The 18,903-nt window shown below is 58.8% G+C and overlaps 1 protein-coding gene across 1 annotated transcript in view; it reads left to right on the top strand.

Moving 5' to 3' along the window:
- DNAH1 (dynein axonemal heavy chain 1) overlaps positions 1 to 18,903 on the top strand; it is a 72,287-nt gene that overhangs the window by 30,422 nt on the left and 22,962 nt on the right. The window contains exons 18-42 of the mRNA XM_087867002.1: positions 70 to 268; positions 348 to 601; positions 1,160 to 1,372; positions 2,871 to 3,035; positions 4,117 to 4,238; positions 4,340 to 4,445; positions 4,901 to 5,080; positions 5,675 to 5,815; positions 6,437 to 6,600; positions 6,792 to 6,905; positions 7,381 to 7,569; positions 7,849 to 7,954; positions 8,660 to 8,773; positions 9,199 to 9,348; positions 10,672 to 10,758; positions 10,869 to 11,055; positions 13,345 to 13,436; positions 13,632 to 13,786; positions 14,925 to 15,102; positions 15,886 to 16,080; positions 16,170 to 16,289; positions 16,557 to 16,715; positions 16,873 to 16,980; positions 18,083 to 18,223; positions 18,367 to 18,527. Coding sequence (XP_087723128.1) covers positions 70 to 268; positions 348 to 601; positions 1,160 to 1,372; positions 2,871 to 3,035; positions 4,117 to 4,238; positions 4,340 to 4,445; positions 4,901 to 5,080; positions 5,675 to 5,815; positions 6,437 to 6,600; positions 6,792 to 6,905; positions 7,381 to 7,569; positions 7,849 to 7,954; positions 8,660 to 8,773; positions 9,199 to 9,348; positions 10,672 to 10,758; positions 10,869 to 11,055; positions 13,345 to 13,436; positions 13,632 to 13,786; positions 14,925 to 15,102; positions 15,886 to 16,080; positions 16,170 to 16,289; positions 16,557 to 16,715; positions 16,873 to 16,980; positions 18,083 to 18,223; positions 18,367 to 18,527 — 3,800 coding nt within the window. The remainder of the gene's footprint in view (positions 1 to 69; positions 269 to 347; positions 602 to 1,159; positions 1,373 to 2,870; positions 3,036 to 4,116; positions 4,239 to 4,339; positions 4,446 to 4,900; positions 5,081 to 5,674; positions 5,816 to 6,436; positions 6,601 to 6,791; positions 6,906 to 7,380; positions 7,570 to 7,848; positions 7,955 to 8,659; positions 8,774 to 9,198; positions 9,349 to 10,671; positions 10,759 to 10,868; positions 11,056 to 13,344; positions 13,437 to 13,631; positions 13,787 to 14,924; positions 15,103 to 15,885; positions 16,081 to 16,169; positions 16,290 to 16,556; positions 16,716 to 16,872; positions 16,981 to 18,082; positions 18,224 to 18,366; positions 18,528 to 18,903) is intronic.

Below are 18,903 nucleotides of genomic sequence, written 5' to 3'. Positions count from 1 at the left end.
CAAGAAGGAGCAGTGTGCAGAGAGCCCGGAAAGGACCCCCAGACAGCCCTGGTTCGTCTGCCCCCGCAGTACGACAAGCTCTCCAGGATGGTGAAGGAGTTCCAGCCATTCCTGGACCTCTGGACCACGGCCTCTGACTGGCTGCGCTGGTCTGAGAGTTGGATGAATGACCCCCTGTCGGCCATCGATGCTGAGCAGCTGGAGAAGAACGTCATCGAGTCCTTCAAGACTATGCACAAGTGTGTGAAGCAGTTCAAGGACATACCAGGTAGGCAGTCGAGCCAGCCTGTCCCCTCTTGCTCCGCCCGTGCTGGCTGCTTCTCACGCCTACCTGTCCTGCCCGGCAGCCTGCCAGGACGTGGCCTTGGACATCAGGGCCCGCATCGAGGAGTTCAAGCCGTACATCCCGCTGATCCAGGGGCTGCGCAACCCTGGCCTGCGGAACCGGCACTGGGAGGTGCTGTCCAATGAGATCAACATTAATGTCAGGCCCAAGGCCAACCTGACCTTCACTCGCTGCCTCGAGATGAACCTGCAGGACCACATCGAGAGCATCAGCAAGGTGGCCGAGGTGGCTGGCAAGGAGTACGCCATTGAGCAGGTGGGTGGCCCCCAGGAGGCTCACCCAGCCCCAGGGCCTGGGAGGAGGACACTCGTGGGCCCCATCCCTGGGGTCATTCCCCAGGCTCAGGGGTTGAGGTGCATTTTATTCAGTGGGTTAATCATGGATGTAAAGTGCTTGGCGCAATGTTCACCAGCCCTATTATAACTCAGTTACTCCTCTCAAGTACTTCTTGGCCCAGGAGGGAGCTGAAAGTCTTACCCTCATTTAACAGATGAATAAATTAAGGCTCCGAGAGGTTCAGCAACTGTCCGGGGTGACATAGCCAGTAAGGGCTAGAACTGGGACCAGAGCTTCTAACCAGCCTCCCAGTGTAGGTGTATATGCTGTACTCAGGCAGTACGTGTGTGAGTACCAGACGACCTTGAATTCAGACGAGGTCCCTGGGGGATTTGGTGCCCAGACCAGCGGAGAGTATTTGCCAGATGGCCACGGTCATGGCTGGGCAGAGCCCGTTCTTCTGCGTCCAGTGCTGGTCATACAGCACGTGTGCCAGCTCCTTCTCAGGACCCAGCCTTGACTCGCCCCCCACACTAGGCACTGGATAAGATGGAGAAGGAATGGTCAACCATCCTGTTCAACGTGCTGCCATACAAGGAGACAGAGACCTACATCCTCAAGAGCCCGGACGAGGCCTCACAGCTGCTTGACGACCACATTGTCATGACCCAGAGCATGTCCTTCTCGCCCTACAAGAAGCCCTTCGAGCAGCGCATCAGCTCCTGGGAGAACAAGCTGAAGCTGACCCAGGTGGGCCCTCGCTGGCCTCACTTGCTCCTCCCCAGTCCTTGCGTAGGCGGCCTTTCTGGCCTCTGGGTGGGGCTCGAAGTGGGGGGTGTCTCACCCAGGTGCGTCCTGCTCCTCGGTCCCTGACAGGCCCCTCGTTCAGGGCCGAGCGTCTAGTATGAGGCTGTCCATCTCTGAGGTTTGGCTACCAGAGGAGGCGGTTCAGGACGTGAGGCTGGGGCCCGACGTTGTGGCTGGGGAGGGGCATGAGACGCCTGCTCTTGGGACCACGAGGACCTCCAGTCTCAGAACTTTCTGGGCTGGACACCACGAGGCCTTGAGGCTCCTCCATGCCGTCTGCTCTGCTCTGAGCCTCCCATTCCTCACTCATTTGAAGCTGGCTTGGGGTAAAGGGGCCGGGGCGTTGGGGACTGCCTCTCTTTAGGGCTGTCTGCCGAGCCTTGGAGGACTGTCCTGTGGTTAGGCCTACTGCTGTGATTCTTATGGTCCCTTCCCTGGGGCCTTCCTGGGAGCTCCTCAGGGACCTCCCGTGAAGGCCAGGAGCTGAGTGAGGAGGGCTTATGTGTACGCTCCTCGGATCACCCAGAGATGTCTAAGTTGGTCAGCAGTGTCCCTGGGTCTTCCGCCTTTGCCCTCACTGCCCTCTCTACCTAGAGTTCGTCCCTTCCTGCCATCTCCAAGGGTCAGCATCCAGCAGCCCTCACTGCCTCCCCCACATCTAGCGGCGAGGTGGCCCTTGGTGCCTCTTACAAAGCCCATCACACATGCTGGGCCCTTGGTGATGCAGAGGCAGAACTGGCTGTTCTGTGGGCTGTGGGCACCTCAAGTGCAGGGACCCCATCCTGTTTCCCTCTGTTTCTGATGCCCGCATGGGCAGAGCACAGGCCTGGCACAGAGCTGGCTGAAGAACACATCTCTTGAGGAAGGGAATAAATGAATGAATGAATGAATGAATGAATGAATGAATGAACGAACGCATGCATGAATTTGCACTGATAGGAAAAGAGATAAATCCACAGAGAGGAGTTTGAAGGTAGAAGAGGAAAGCAGTTGGTTTTGGAGGTGTCTTGTTCTTGGACTGAGGTTTTAGGGATCTCAAACTCAAATCCCAGTACACCTCAGAGAATCCTGGGGTCGTAGACCCAAAAGTCCTCCCAGGAAAGGGGACTGGTTTGGTCTTCCACGCACCAGGCTCTTTCCTCTGTGACTGCAGGGCTCACTGGTGTGAGGGTGGTTCTGTCTTAGGGAAGAGTGGCTCCTCTGGCTCTGTTGGAGTCTCGGGTGTGCTCTGGGGGACTGGAGGTTTCTCTGGAGGACAGGGCCTCTGTGCAGCCTTGGCTCCCCGGAGCAGTGGCTGGCAGGGTCATCTGGAAGTCCCCCCGCGGATGCTGGCTCTGATGACCAGGGCTCTGCCCAGCACTCTGGTCGGGTTAGATCTCCAGGTCAGCGGGGACAGGACCTAAGGTGGACCCCAGGCCCTGACGGTCCATGCCCTGCCCAGGAGGTGCTGGAGGAGTGGCTGAACTGTCAACGGGCCTGGCTCTACTTGGAGCCCATCTTCAGCTCTGAGGACATCAATCGGCAGTTGCCTGTGGAGAGCAAGCGCTACCAGACAATGGAGCGGATCTGGAGGAAGATCATGAAGAACGCCTACGAGACCCGTGAGGCGAGCTCCCATGGGGACAGGAGGGGGCAGCCGGTACCGCCGAGGACCCTGATCACATTGTTGGGGGCCTCCTGGTGTCTTCTCTCTCTGAACAAGAAAGACTGAAGGACAAGCCTGAGGCCTGTGTCCCTCCGAGTGGACTCCCCAGACTTGAGACATATTCCTCAGAAACACGATAGTTGGTTTTCCCCTTGAAGATTTGCAGTCTACATTAGGATTTTTTTAAAAGATTTTATTATTTATTTGAGAGACAGAGAGTAATTGTGAGCAAGGGGAGGAGCAGAGGGGGAGGGAGAAGGACAAGCAAACTCTGCCCTGAGTGTGGAGCCTGACACGGGACTCAATCTCAACAACCCTTAGATCACGACCTGAGCCGAAGCTAAGAGTTGGACATTCAATTGACTGAGCCACCCAGGTGCCCCTACATTATTAGGATTTTAGAGGATTTTATTTATTTATTTTATTGTGTATGTAGAGAGAGCATGGCGGGGAGGTACAGAGGGGAAAGGAAAAAGAGAATCTGACGCAGACTCCATGCTGGGCATGGAGCCTGAATCAGGGCTTGGTCCCAGGACCCCGAAATCATGACCTGAGCCAAAACCAAGAGTTGGACGTTCAATTGACTGAGCCACCCAGGCGCCCCTACATTAGGATTTTAAAGGCTCTGACAAGTCCCACAACAAATCAAATGCGTTGGCTTTGTTTAACTCTAATGGTTTTTTAAAAAAATTTTATTTCTTTATTAGAAAGAGAGAGCATGGGGGGGAGGTGCAGAGGGAGAGAGAGGGCTGAGCAGAGAGCCTGATGCGGGGCTTTATCCCAGGACCCTGGGATCATACCCTGAGCTGAAGGCAGACACTTAATGGCTGAGCCACCCAGGCGCCCCTAATATTTTTGACCATAGACTGTTTCCTGTGGTTTGACGGGGGTAATGGATGTGGGCTGTGGCTCAGAGAGCCCTGCCCTGTCTCCTTCCCAGGTCCTACTGGGGTCTCTGGCCAGCATGGGTGCCCTCTGAGCCCCCTTGCTGCCTCCTGGTTTGACCATGCTCGCTTCCACTTTCTGGCCTGGGCCATTGCAGGTAATCAATGTGTGCTCTGACCAGAGGCTGCTGGACAGCCTGCGGGACTGCAATAAGCTGCTGGACATGGTGCAGAAGGGCCTCAGCGAGTACCTGGAGACCAAGCGGGGCGCCTTCCCCAGGTGGGTGCCACCTGGCCCGTGCCAACTCTGTTGGTGTCTGCCCTCGGGGCTGGGGCGCGAGGCTGCCCTGACCCACTCCCTCACCCCTGTTCCCCTTGCAGATTCTACTTCCTGTCAGATGATGAACTACTCGAGATTCTGTCCCAGACAAAGGACCCCACAGCCGTGCAGCCCCACCTGCGCAAGTGCTTCGAGAACATTGCCCGGGTAGGTAACTGGGCCTGGGGTTCAGGCCCAGGAGCCTTGGGTCACCTTCCCAGGGAGGATAGCTCTTTTCTGGCCCCAAGTCCTTTTAGCAGGAGCTGAGGTGGCCCGTGACATTCCTGGCCCTTGGCACCAGCAGGGGCTGTGGGAGGAAGGGCGGCTGTAGAAACCCAGCTCAGTGCACCGAGGTGCCAGCTGGGCCGAGAAACCCAGGAAGCGGAGATCTCCTGAATCACCTCATCCTCATCTTCGCTTACAAGGGAGGCCACACAGGCCTGTGGGGGAGTGGGACACACAGGGCAGGCTTAGCCTCCTTCCCCCAGCGGGCTGGGCACACCCACATGCAGTCGGGGGGTGCAGTGGAGGGGGCAGGGCCAGCCCTGGGGCAGGGGCTGGGGCGGACGAGGCCTCTGGGCACACATGGGGAAAGGCTGCTCTCGCTCCTCCCCTGCCCACAGCTGCAGTTCCAGGAGGATCTGGAGATCACACACATGTTCTCGGCGGAGGGCGAAGAGGTGCAGCTGTCCTTCTCCATCTACCCGTCCAGCAACGTGGAGGACTGGCTGCGGGAGGTGGAGCGCAGCATGAAGACCAGCGTGCGGGACATCATCGAGAGAGCCATCAAGGCCTACCCCACGGTGAGCCGTGCCCCCCATCCCAACATAGCCTCGGTGACACCCCGCTCCCTCACAGGGCCGCCTGCCCACCCACCTGCCTCATCCTCGGGCTCTCAGTCAACCAGGGGATCTCTGGGGGCAGGTGGCCCTTGGGGCGCTGGAGGAGGCATCTGAAAACGGTCCAAAAAGTGAGGCGTGCCCCCAGATAATGACCAGCTACTGTGGTTGTGTTTTAAGCACTCACTGTCAGCCCGGCCCGGCCCCGGGCCTCCCCCGCATCGCTGCTCTCAGTCCATGGTCAGCAGCTCACCTGTGGATTAGTTCAGAGGCGTGTTCTGCCCGAAGGCATGTGATTTGAAAGTGGCAGTCAGGATTTGAACCCGGGATGATGTTCCCCGAACCTAGGCTCCCATCCTTCTGCTTCAAGGTCTCCTCTGCTGAGGAAGTGAGGACTTGGCCGAAACCTAAGAGGCCCAGAGCTTAATGGCTTCTCTGTTTCTGAGGTAGAATTAACTACTTGGGCCTAGATGGACAGATGAAGTTTAAGCAAAAACGAGGCTGCGCGGTCAGGGCTAGCCGCCGCCTGGGTCAGCCCTACCTGTGTTATCTTTCTAGATGCCCAGGACCCAGTGGGTTCTCAAGTGGCCTGGCCAGGTGACCATTGCCGGGTGCCAGACCTACTGGACCATGGAGGTGGCCGAGGCACTGGGGGCCGGTAACCTCAGTAACCAGCTGTTCCCCCAGCTGGCCCGGCAGGTGGGAGCCAAGGGAGTCACCCTCTCCTCCCCCCATACACCCCACACCCTGGGAGAACCTGCTCCCCCAGGGGGCTTCCCTCTATTGATGCTGGAAGGAGCTTGGAGTTTGACCCAAGGAGCAATAGGTCCAACCCTGAAATGAGTGTCTTCCAACCCGCCACACAAGGGAGGGTCTGGTGGTCTGAGGAGAGCTCCGAGGCCAGGTGGGTGCCCCTCTCCCAGTGGTCAGTGAGGGAGCCACGTGTCTGGGGCCCTCCTGCACTGTCTCACGGGCTCTCCTTGCTCTGTGCCCTGGCTCCTCACCACACGCCTTCCTCAAGCTCCTTGCCAGGCTCCACCACCTGGCCCCCGAAGGCTCACAAGTCTCCGCATGCTACGGGGAGGTGGACGCCATGCCTGTGCCTCCGTTTTTATTTGCTTTCCTGCCAGACTTCCCATGGGACACATGCCCTGCCCACCCTCCCCTTGCGTTGTTCTGCACCCCTTCCCATCCTAGACCACCAGGAGCCCCCAGGGTAGAGAGACTGTTCCTGGGAGAAGCCCACCATCTGTGCAGGGGAGGGGAAGCCTACCTAGCTCGACCACGCCAGTATCTGACATTGTCCTCCCGCTCCCACAGCTCAGTGACCTGGTGGCCCTGGTGCGGGGGAAGCTGTCCCGCATGCAGCGGGCCGTGCTGTCGGCACTAATTGTCATTGAGGTCCATGCCAAGGATGTGGTGAAGAAGCTGATCCAGGAGAACATAGTCAGCGTGAACGACTTTGAGTGGATCTCGCAGCTGAGGTGAGGAGGCAGGGGCCCCCGGGCCACTCACGTCCAGGGCTGGGACAGGGTGGAGAGTCAGTCTACAGTAGGCCCTGGGACAAGCTGGATGGCGCACCTCGATGCCCTCCTTCCCCACCTCTCCTCGCCACATGCCCTACCCAGTGGCCCGTGGTCCCGTGGTCCAGGAGCCTATCCCCCTGCAATGCCAGGTACTACTGGACAAATAACAACTTGTACATCCGGGCTGTGAATGCCGAGTTCATCTACGGCTATGAGTACCTGGGCAACAGCGGGAGGCTTGTGATCACGCCCCTGACCGACAGGTGAGCATCCCCTCCCCACGTACCCTCCTGCCCTGGCGTCCTCCCTCCGGCTCTGGCCGGCCGGAGAGTCTGGGGACCCTGAGGCCCGGTGAGTCCGTGATGGGCCAGTCCATTCAAACAGTGTGGGGCTAGGAGCATAGGCTTCAGGTTCAGAACCAGTTCTGTCCCTCTGGTGGGCGACCTTGGACAGCTGACTCGACCCTCAAGCCCAGTTTCCTCTGCAGCGTCCTCAGGGTGGTCCTGAGAATTTCATGGGCTGAGGTGTAAAGCTTTTAGCACACGCATGGCACTCCGGAAGCATCTAGAGGGTATGAGCTTTACTAATTTCATCAGTCAAAGCCGCCTTTCAGGGCACCAGAGGGATTGACTTGGGAGAAAGGACAGGCAACCTCTTTATAAAGTGAACCACTCCCTAAGTCTCCAGGAGTCCTGAGGAAGGAGCGTGGCCCATGCCCACCTCCTCTCACTCCTGCAGGTGCTACCTGACTCTGACTGGAGCCCTGCACCTCAAGTTTGGGGGTGCCCCGGCTGGCCCGGCTGGCACAGGGAAAACTGAAACCACCAAAGACCTGGGCAAGGCCTTGGCCATCCAGACTGTGGTGTTCAACTGCTCTGACCAGCTCGACTTCATGGCCATGGGCAAGTTCTTCAAGGGCCTGGCCAGGTGAGGGTGCGCACGAGGGTGACACGCGACAGGGCAGGGCGGCTGGCCTCTCCCAGGGACGCTGCCTGAGAGGAGCCTCACAGGACGGTGGAGGGGACAGGATGGGATAATAGAAATCAAGGGCTCAGCCCCTGGTGGGCACTGGGGTAGGGTGGTGGGTGGTGGGAATATGGCTGAGCTGGCCAAGATGGCCGTTGGAAGCTTCCTCCCGGCAGAGTCACAGGGGGCCCTTGGAGGTGTCAGGTGGGCATATCCCCCCATTGTGCTTACCTCACTTAGTGCTGGGGCCTGGGCCTGCTTCGATGAGTTCAACCGCATCGACATTGAGGTGCTGTCTGTGGTGGCACAGCAGATCACCACCATCCAGAAGGCTCAGCAACAGCGGGTGAGCATCCAGGCTTCCACCACCACCCCGTGCCCCCTCCAGGTTACCACCGTATCACCTCAGCTGTTCAGCACACCCGTGCTGCCACAGGCTCCCCATGCTGGTGGCGTCAAAAGCCAGGCACTCAGGCCTGCCGCGAGCCCAGCCTCTCTCGTCTCGTAGGGGACTGGGCAGTCCCACTCCCCCTTGTGGAATTGTCTCTGAGGGGCTTTTGTAGCCAGTCAGGGAGCCCCATGTCCCTGCCCCACTCTGGGGGCAATTTTCAGGCCAAGCTTCGGTGGATGAAGGGATCCCTCCTACATCCTGACCCTTATGGAAAGCCCCAGCCATTTGTCCTTTCTCTAGCCTCACTCAGAGTGGCCAGAGGTCTCCTCGTGGCAACAAGAGCTGGGAGGCTGGCAGGTGCCCAACCCCATCCCAGTAGGGCTCTGAGTCCTAGTCAGAGCTGAGTTTGCCCAAGTCCAGGAGAACCAGTGTCAGGAACTGGGGATAGGGTGTGCGTAGCAGGAGATGCGTGAAGACCTCAGGGAGATGGGACCTCAGAGGACACCAGTAGCCACCAGGACCCGAGGTCTTAGGCTAGATCCTGACAGAGGAGCCAACCCTCTCTCCTGGGCTGAGTGGCTATAGCCAGAACAGGGCATCCACAGGGACGAGGGGGCCCATCCAGAGAAGAGGCAGGTGAGCCAACCCCTTCCCCCGTAGGTGGAACGCTTCATGTTTGAAGGTGTCGAGATCCCACTTGTGCCATCCTGCGCGGTGTTTATCACCATGAACCCAGGATACGCCGGCCGCACGGAGCTCCCCGATAACCTGAAGGCGAGTTCCGGCACAGAGGCTTCCCAGGGTACTGGAAAGCACAGGGGATGTGGCCTCAGAGGTGCTTAAGTGCTTATGCAAGGATTCCCCGGGGCAGCCCTCCTGCCTAGGGGTCCTGAGACCTACCCCCAGCCATGGAGAGGAGGCCCCAGGCTTGTCCTCAGGCTTGGGAGAAGTCTGGGGGCGGGTTCAGGTCAACACGAAGAACTGGTTTCTAATGGCAGAGCCATCCAGCCACAGGGGAGGATATGTCAGCTATGGTGGGTGAGGTGCAAAGGGGAATCCAAGCACAGGTGGGGCAGGAGGGCAGCGAGTCTGCCTTCTGAGGACTGAGGACCACCATCCAGAAGGATGGTCTAGAGAGTGGGCGGGACTCTAGGAGGGGAGGCCTGCCTCTCCGTTCACACGGGCCCACCGTGCCCCAGGCACTCTTCCGGCCCGTGGCCATGATGGTTCCAGATTACGCCATGATCGCAGAGATCTCCCTCTACTCCTTTGGCTTCAATGAGGCCAGTGTGCTGGCCAAGAAGATCACAACCACCTTCAAGCTGTCTTCCGAGCAGCTCAGCTCGCAGGTGAGGCCCTGCCCCCACCAGCTTCCAGGGTGTGAGAGCCGCTGTCTGCTCTCCGTGAGCCCCATGAGATAGGAGTTACATCCCCACTTCTCAGCCGAGGGCTAGTTGGGTCAAGCATTAGGAGACCAAGAGCCACACAATCCAAGGCTGAGGAGCAAGTACACTGGGTCTTGTGGGACCAGAGCAGGACAGGAGCCGCCTGGCACCATGGGCCTTCCACACAGCGTGCTGAGCCTAGCTTCCGGGGCAGCTGCCGTTGGTACAGACCCCAGCACTGCTGGCTAAGCTTCCCTGTTTGGCTCCCTTCTCAGGCAGGCTCCCCTGCAGTGGCAAGATGAGCCTAGCTCTGGGCTTACATGCCACCAGCTTAGTTCCTCTTTCTTCATAGTTCTAGAAAAAGTCCCTGGTGTCATCCTAATAGGCCCCCTCTGGGTGACCTGCTCCTGGATGAACACTAGTCACTGTAGCCAGGGGGAAACCGTGCTGCCTTTGGCCAGGTGGGGCCCCCCAAAACCCATGGGCTGGACAGATCTGTTACTGGGAAAAACAGCTGCCCACCATAGCGCAGCCTGGATGCCCGCACCTCCACACACCTTCTTTCTCACCATCCACTTTCAAAAACGCTGCCCTCCCATTAGACCTACTGTACCCACATGGTTCTGGAAATGCAGAACCTTAAGTGGCAAGTCTAGCCCGTCATTTCATGCTGCTGCAAGTCCGAGACTTCTGGGAAGTGTGCTGGTCTGTGGGTCCAGTCCAGATGTAGCTCTCATGGTCTGGCCCCATGGGGAAAAAATGATAAAAATGTAACTATTTCCATACCACATGGAGAGAAATAGAACGAGCAGCAAAGAAGAGAAAAGCCACGGCGGTGTGGCTGAAAAGGTGGGTCTGGAGAGATGTTAAGACAATGTTAGAAGGAAGCTCAGTGGCCCTCAGGACCAGCCCTACCGCGGCACCGATGGGAACTCCTTTCATGTGTTGAACAAACCGGAGCGCCTCCCTGCCCCTGGTGCAGTGCTGGGGCCGCAGGACTCTTCCAGGGTCGGACCCACACAGAGTCCTCACCTTCAAGGGCCACGAGTCAGGCAGGGGATGCTGACGAGGTGAGCCGGTGAAGGAGAGGGCCACTGGGATGGTAAGCAGAAGGTGCCAGAGGCATACGGTCGAGGGCATCCGGCTCAGGCGGGGGCCTGCAGGGGTGTGACCTTGCAACTTCCAGCTGGGGAGGGCCAGGTACTAGGTGGGGAGGCAGAGTGTTCCAGGCAGCAGCCCCCCAAGGCACAGGGCCCACCTGCCCCCCCTCCTGTGCGGCGGTGACAGGATCACTATGACTTCGGGATGAGAGCTGTGAAGACTGTGATCTCGGCTGCTGGGAACCTCAAGCGAGAAAACCCCAGCATGGATGAGGTGAGCTCCATCCCAAGGAGCCCAGGGTGCGGGGCCGCAGGAGGGCTCCCGAGGGGCTGGGGACGGGTCTGACCCGGGTCCCCTGAAGGCTCCACCGGCCTCTGCTGCAGGAGCTGATATGCCTCCGGGCCATCCGAGATGTGAACGTGCCCAAGTTCCTGCAGGAGGACCTCAAGCTCTTCTCTGGGATCGTGTCAGACCTGTTCCCCACCATCAGGGAGGAGGAGACCGACTACGGCATCCTGGACAAGGCCATTCGCAAGGCCTGTGAGAACAGCAACCTTAAGGATGTGGATGGTGAGCCGCTAGCGCCCCCTTACAGTCTGGGAGTGGCCGCCCTAGGATCCGGGGCAGGGGCGGAAGACGGGCCAGTGCTGCCTCAGGGTCGCTCACGCCTGGCCAGGTGTGCGGCAGGTCAATCAGTCCCTGGGATAGGGCAGCTGACAGATGTCTAGGAGAAAGTCCTCTCTCCCACTCATGCCTCTGTCACCAGACGTGGCAGTTTTCCCACACCAACCAGTTCTCCGACACCAATTCTCCACTGGCCGTCCCACCATTCAGCTCAGTTCTGACACTAATCAGAGTCCAAGTCACAAGTAGTCACAAGTCACAAGTAGTGGGTCCCCAGGTTACCCATAACTTTTCGGCAGCTTGGCTACAAATCCGAGGTTCCCACGACCCCCTCCTTAGGTTTGATCATTCGCTAGAACACCTCACAGAACTCAGGGAAACACGTTTATACTTACTACATGATAAAGGATATGGGAAAGATACAGATGAACAGCCAGGTGAAGAGACACAGGGGCTGAGGTCTGCCTGCTTGGAGTTTGGGGTGAACCACCCTCCCAGCACATGGATGTGTTCCTCTACCAGGAAGCTCTCCGAATCCCATGCTTTGGGGATTTTTATGGAGCCTTCATCATGTAGGCATGATAAATTATTATCAATTATTATCCACTTCCAGCCCCTCTCCCTTCTCTGGAAATGGGGGAGTGAGCCCGAAAGTTCTAAGCATCTAACCATTGTTTGGTCTTCCTGGTGACCAGCCCGCTCCCGGGAGCCCACCACCACGAGGCGCCTCATTAGATCAACAGACATTCCTAGCACTCCGGAAATGACAAGGGTGTCAGGAACCAATGTCAAAGACTAAGTGTTAGAAAAGAAGATTCTCCTAGCATCCTATTGACAATGGTTTGAGGAGCTCTGCATTAGGAACGGGGCAAAGACCAATGTATAGTTTGCTGATTATTTTACAGCGGGGAAGCAGATCCTGTCATCTCCCCGAGGCCCCCTGCTTAGCCTCCCACCCCTCGTGGGGAGCAGTCACAACACTTGGGCCCCTCTTGGGCCTTGCTCCTCCCTGATAGAGGCTCTCCTCTGCCCCATCCTTACCTCCTGGGGCAGCAATGGGGTTTGATGCCATCACTGGGGGAAATGGTGAGCTGTGACCTGCCCACGCCCCCTGCCCCACCACACCACAGCCCCTACTGTCCTCTTTTGGAGCAAAGCATATTACTGCCATCTTGGATTTGCTCACACTGCCTGTGGACCACAGCCCTGGTGTCGTTGGGCTAAGGAACATTTGGGCCTTCCTTGAACCAGTTTGTTACAAAGGCCACCACTCAGATGGAAGAACTCTGGGGGATGCCGCCTTCAGTCTCCCTCTGACCTCAACCCTCTTCCCTGATAGAAGGTGGGGGCCTCAACGCAGCCACTGCACGGCCATGCAGCTCGAGCTCTGGTCCCACCATCCCTAGCCCGGCAGACCTTTCCTCTCCTCCTAGACCCTCCCTGCCAGTCCTTTGTGGAGTGGGGAGGACGCTCCTCCAGGAAGTCACCCCTGGCCATGTGGCCACCCTGGCTACACGGCCCCCCTCTGGGGCCTGATGCACTCAGGCTGCAAGGTCTGACCCCCACGCCCTCCAGTGTCCTTCATTCCACATGGAGCTCTGATGCCACTTGCTGCCCGCCAGGTCCCAGAGGGCTTGTTGAGTGAAGCCTCAAAATCTCTCCCTCATGGCCTTGGGTCAGCTTAGCAATCACTGAATAACTGGACCTTGTCCCATTAGCAGGGCCTCCCAGACATGCAGCGCCACAGCGCCCCCCACCAACTCCCCGAGCCACTCTTGGGCCAAAGTGCTATGCTCATTCCCTACCTGTGTGGCTCTGGCCCTCTGCCTACAACGGGCAGCTGTCCCACAGCTCTGGTCTTGGTCAGTCGAAGCTCCTGACTGATGCTCCAATTTTGTCCCTGGGATTTTGCCATGTATTGGCCACCATTTACTCAGGGCATTGCTTTCAGTGGGCTGGGCAGAGGCTCTGGGGCTGGAGTCGCTTCTGGGGCCCATGCCAGCTGGACACCTGACCAACGCATGTTAGGGAATAATAGTCGTGGTGGAAATCATGGCTGCCATTAGCAGAGTGCCTACTCCGTGCCAGTCCCTGTGCTTAGGGCTTCACCTGCCCTCATCTCTGAGGAAACTGAGGCTCAGGGTGACCCCCCCTGAGGTCGCACAGCAAGCTAGTGGCAGAGCCAGGCCCCAAGCCCATGCTCTACCCCCTGAGTTCCACTGCCGTGTCCTCCAGGCTTCCTGACCAAGTGCATCCAGCTCTATGAGACCACGGTGGTGCGGCATGGCCTCATGCTCGTCGGGCCCACCGGTTCTGGCAAGAGCAACGTAAGTGGAGTCAAGCCAGGCAATTCACTACCCAGACAGGGCCTGAGGGGCGTGGGGCCTCGACATGGGTCTTGGCCCCCATTTGTACCTCTGTGGCCTCTAGAATATCCCTCCTGCTCCCTGTGGCCTGCAGCCCACCCCAGCCCTGTGCTCTGGGGAGCCAGGAGGCTCACTCTTAGATGGCTATCTCCCCAGTGTTACAGAGTCCTGGCAGCCGCCATGACCTCGCTGAAAGGACAGCCGTCCATCAGTGGCGGTGTGTATGAGGCCGTCAACTACTACGTGCTGAACCCCAAGTCCATCACGATGGGCCAGCTGTATGGAGAATTTGACCTGCTCACCCATGAATGGTAAGTCGTGCCGACCCCTCTCCAGGGACCACCCTGCACCCAGACCTCTGGGGGCTGTGGGCCATGGGCCTCCCTCCCCTAGCCCAGTGGGAGGTCAGGAGCTCAGGCTCTGGAACCCAAATGCCTGGGGCTCTACTCATCACTGCACTTCCTTGTTGAGTGACCTTTCTGCCTCCCTGGCCTTGGTGCCGTCATCTGCAAAGTGGGGATGATAATGGCGCCATGATCATGGTAAGGAAAAAATGAGCTGGATATAAGGGATATAAGGAAGATGTCTGGACAGCGTGGCACATACCAAGTTCTCAGTAAATGTTGCCTGCTGTCATGGCCCAAGGGGGCCGGCGGTCCCTCTCAGGGCCTCCAGCCCCAGGCAGACATGTGCGTATCAGGGAAAGTGCTCTGAGCTATAGCAACTAGGTGGAGACCCCCCAAAGTCAGCATGTGGGAGGCTTTTCTCTGGGGTGCTTCTGTTTCTCTGGAGAAGTCTCCAGTCTCTGCGGGGGAGTTCTGCTTGGTTCCAGTGTTCTGGGAACCCAGTGGGGGGTGGGCACTGGAAAGGAGAAGTCACCCATCTTTCCAAATGTGACTCTGGCCTGCTTCCCCCTTTCTGGTGAAGGGTCTCATCCACACCCACTCGAGGCTCTTGCATGGGTACTTGGGGGGCCTGGGGATCAGACCAGAAAAATGTCCCCCTACCCACCACTTTCCCTGGCATTTGGTGCCTCTGAAGCTTGAGCCTTCCTGGGTTCTGAGGCAGGAACTGGATACATCTCACAGCCCATCCCTTGCTTTTTCTGCTAGGTCATTTGCCCCTTCTCCTCCTCCTCCCGTCTCCCAGAACTGGGTGGACCCCCATTTCTGCTGTTGCCTCCTCCCCCATTTCCTTTTTTCCCCCCAGGATATCACCTTTTATCTTCCTTTAATATAACTTTAGTGGAGATTCAGCAGAGAAGGAATATAAACACACATTTTTTTAACACCATGTTGCACCAAAAAGTCCCATTTTCCCCATTATTGTTTTTAAATGAAGATATTGAAGAGAAAAACCCTAACAGAGCAGGGCCAGACTGGCGGCCAGGTTTCCCTGGGAGCCAGCTGCATTTGCCACCCTGTCTCCCTCTCCTCCTGGGGGCTGCAGGACAGACGGGATTTTCCCGTCCCTCATCCGGGCGGGGGCCATCGCCTCCGACACCAACAAGAAGTGGTACATGTTCGACGGGCCGGTGGACGCTGTCTGGATAGAGAACATGAACACGGTGCTGGACGACAACAAGAAACTGTGCCTCAGTTCTGGGGAGATCATCAAGCTCACAGAGGTACGTCTACCCGTCCGCCTTCCCAGCTCTCCTCTGCAGCTGGTGGCCCTGGGGGCCACAACATGCTGGCCAGCCTCATCCCGCTCCTTCTCAGGGCCACGGCTGCCTCCCAGGCCGTCCCTGCCCCGAAGCTCCCGCACCTCGGCCATGTCGGGGGCCGCTGCCCAGGGCTGCCCTTCTGCAGACCACGTTCTGGGATGCGCTGGGCCCAGGTCTGGGACGACCACCCACCGCTCTCTGGCTGACTCTGCCTTGTGCCTCCCAGGCCCACTTGTGGCCATGGTGGCCCAGTCTGGCTCAGACGTCTTAGCAACGAGACAGGAGTCTGGGAGGCAGGTGGTATACACCCCTGGCCCCAGGGCCATCTGCCTGGTGTGTGAGGTGTGGTTCTCAGAGGAGGAGGGCTTTCACCTGGTGGGAGAGCCATTCGTGGTAGCTGCTCGGAGCTGGTCTCTTGAGCCCTGCTGAGAGCGCCTGGAGGTTCGGCAGCATAGCCCACAGCTCTCATTCCATTGCTCCAGAGACCCCAAAATGCCCTGCTCCTAGGCTGGCCACAGAGCAGCCAGGAATCTCCTGACTTTGGTTCTTCTCACGGCCCCAGGGAGAGCTATGTTATCAGCTGAGGACCGAGGGGTTCCTGAGTCCCCGCCACCCCACCACTGCTCCTGGTCCCCAGCCTGCCCTGCGGCCTGCCCACCGTTGCTGTCCCCGTGGCTCTGCAGCCCCTTTCCCGGCCCTGGGAACCGGCAGCCAGCCCACTCACACAGTCCATCTTGGTGCCAGGCGATGACCATGATGTTCGAGGTGCAGGACCTGGCAGTGGCCTCCCCAGCCACAGTGTCCCGCTGCGGCATGGTGTACCTGGAGCCCAGCATCCTGGGGCTCATGCCCTTTGTCGAGGGCTGGCTGAGGAGGCTCCCTGCCTTATTCAAGCCCTATGAGGAGCGCTTCAAGGCCCTCTTTGTCCGCTTCCTGGAGGTAAGCGAGGTCACCGTGTGCCCGGCCCAGGTGGGGCAGCAGGGCGCTCTGGCCACCAGCCACAAGAGCCAGGTGCTCATCCCCCGTAGGGCTCCATCACTTTCGTCCGGCACTCGGTAAGGGAGGTGATCGCCTCAACTAACAGCAACCTGACCCTGAGTCTCCTCAAGCTGCTAGACTGCTTCTTCAGGCCCTTTCTGCCGAAAGAGGTACAGCTCTGAGCAAGTGGGGCTGGGGGCCTGTTCCTTCCCGTCCCTGCTCTCTGTCCTGGGCACCCGAGGGCCCTGAACCCCAAGCCCAGCTTCCCGGAAGAGAGATTCGGATTGGCTCACATGGGTTATGGAGTCACCCCATCTGGTCTGCTGCAGAGACACCAGACCACATGGCAGAGGCCCAGGGATGCCCCCCACCCCCGCTTCCTTGGGCTGCTCAGCACTGTTCTTGCCTGGGCCTGATGCGGTCCCCACTGTCCCCAGGGCCTCAGGAAGATACCCCCCGAAAAGCTGAGTCGCATCCCAGAGCTGATTGAGCCCTGGTTCATCTTCTCCCTGATCTGGAGTGTGGGTGCCACAGGGGACAGCGCCGGCCGCATCAGCTTCAGCCACTGGCTCAGGATCAAGATGAAGATAGAAAACGTGAGAGGCGGCAGCCCCCGGGCGGGGCTCCCAGGTCCCGGATGTGTGTGCCGAATGCTGGGTGTTCTGGGGCCGTCCGGGGGCCCAGGCCCCCAGGGACAAGCAGCCAGGCAGACTCCTGGGCCTCACAGCCTGGTTTTCCTCCGGTCCCTCGCAGCTGACCATGCACTTCCCGGAGGAGGGGCTGGTGTTCGATTACAGGCTGGAGGACGCAGGCATCAGCAGCACCAACGACGATGAGGACGAAGATGAGGAGGGCAAGCAGGTGAATGCAGGCCTGTGTCGAGGGGGCAGGACGGAAGGGCCCACTGGGTGGTGGCTGTCCTCCTCGATGAATAATGACTGCAGAGAGGAGCCCATGCGGATGGCCACAGGTCTCAGGTGGTGGGTATTTGCATTATCTCATGGATCCTCACAGACCCACAGTGTGGTTATTATTGTGCCCAATTTCCAGATAAGGAAATTGAGGCTCAGAACAGCCACACCCAGCTAGTGGGTGGCAGAGCTGGACTTGAACGTGGGAGCGGGAGATGTTGGCATTCCTCCCTTCCCGACCACATGTATTGCTTCCTCCATGTTGATGCTGAGCCCAGGGATGGCTGACCCAGTTCTACTTAGAATCCCCATTTTCCTAGGGGCTGGGTGTCCTTAGGGCTGGGCAGCAAGCCCTCCTGGCCTGCCGTGGGGTCCCATCGCTCCTATCAGCCAGCGAGGGCTCCGGGAGCCTACTGTGCTTCCAGCATCAGGACCCCAGCCCAGGACGAGGAGGGGGCAGAGAGGCGTCTGCAGAGATGGCCACTACGCATGGTCCTGCCGGGGATCTCACAGGGCACACTTGAGTCTAACAATCAGAACTGTCCCCAGTGCGACCTGTGGTTTGACCATAGCAAGCCCCCTCATCAAGGGAGGTCTGCAAGCTGGGTCACACCTGTGGGTGAAGGAAATCATGCAGGTAGGGATGCCTGGGGGAGACCAGGCTGGGGGATCTCTCCGTATCCCAGTGATGCCAACACCTATGGTTCTGGCCCCCACACCCTCGGATAGCCTGAAATTGAACAGCAGAGGCCTTTGACTTCTAGGCTGTCCAGTTGCCAGGACACCTGCCTGACGCTGAGACCTAAGCAGTCTCTAGGAAGCCCCCAACCTGGGCAGCTGTGTGCAGAGAGCCCCCCACTCCCAGTGGTTCTGGGACGCCCCACCCTGAGCAGACAGGAGGGCACGGGGCTTCCTGTTTCAGTCCCAAGCAGCCCCTCACATGGGCTGTCTTGCCATGGCCTAGCAGTGCATGTCCTCGTCGTCCTGGTGCACTGGGCAGAGCGGAGTGGAGCGGGGTTCTGGGCCCAGCCCAGAGCTACCTGTGCTTCCAGGTGGCCTGGGTGAAGTGGATGGACTCCTCGACTCCATTCACCATGATGCCGGATACCAACTACTGCGACATCATCGTGCCTACCATGGACACGGTGCAGATGTCCTGCCTGCTGGACATGCTGCTCGTCAACCACAAGCCCGTGAGTGCGCCCGCCGTGCCCAGCCTCACCCACGCCAAGGCCCGAGTTGGGGGGTGGCTGGCCTCCCACATTGACAGGGGGGAAGCTCCTGCCGTGTGCCAGACCCAGTGTGAGTCTTGAACACGTGATCCCTGTTCTCCTAGGTTCTGTGCATCGGGCCAACAGGCACGGGGAAGACGCTCACAATCTCCGACAAGCTGCTCAAGAACCTGCCGCCAGAGTACATCAGCCACTTCCTCACCTTCTCAGCCCGAACGTCGGCCAACCAAACCCAGGACCTCATCGACAGCAAGCTGGACAAGAGGCAGGCACCTCCTTCCTTTCTATGCCCCAGTGTCCTCCCAGCCTGCTCACCCAGCTGTTTTCCCAGCTCCTCACCAAATTATGCTCTCGGGTTGGCCAAAAACTTCCTAGAGGGCCCTGAGCTCTCTTGCAGACTGTTCTAGACCCTTCATCCATCAGGAATTCCTAAGCCCGGCCAGGGGCGCTTGCCCTGGGCTGGGTACTTGGGTGGGGCTTGATATGCTTCTGCCTGCAAGGCAGGACTCAACTTGAAGGGAGCCCAGACTCAGGGCAACCAAGCATGACGTCCCAGGATGTTCAGAATAGGACAAGGGGCTGCTCAAGAGGTCTAACAATTCAGAGGAAGCTGAAGGCAGTTGCCATCTTACCACCCCTGG

This window comes from Ursus americanus, chromosome 14, assembly GCF_024610735.1.
Source record: "Ursus americanus isolate L20-20 chromosome 14, mUrsAme1.1.p, whole genome shotgun sequence".
NCBI classification, from domain to species: Eukaryota; Metazoa; Chordata; class Mammalia; order Carnivora; family Ursidae; genus Ursus; species Ursus americanus.
The sequence above is the reverse complement of the archived record's forward strand: the minus strand, read 5'-3'. Positions and strand labels throughout refer to the sequence as shown.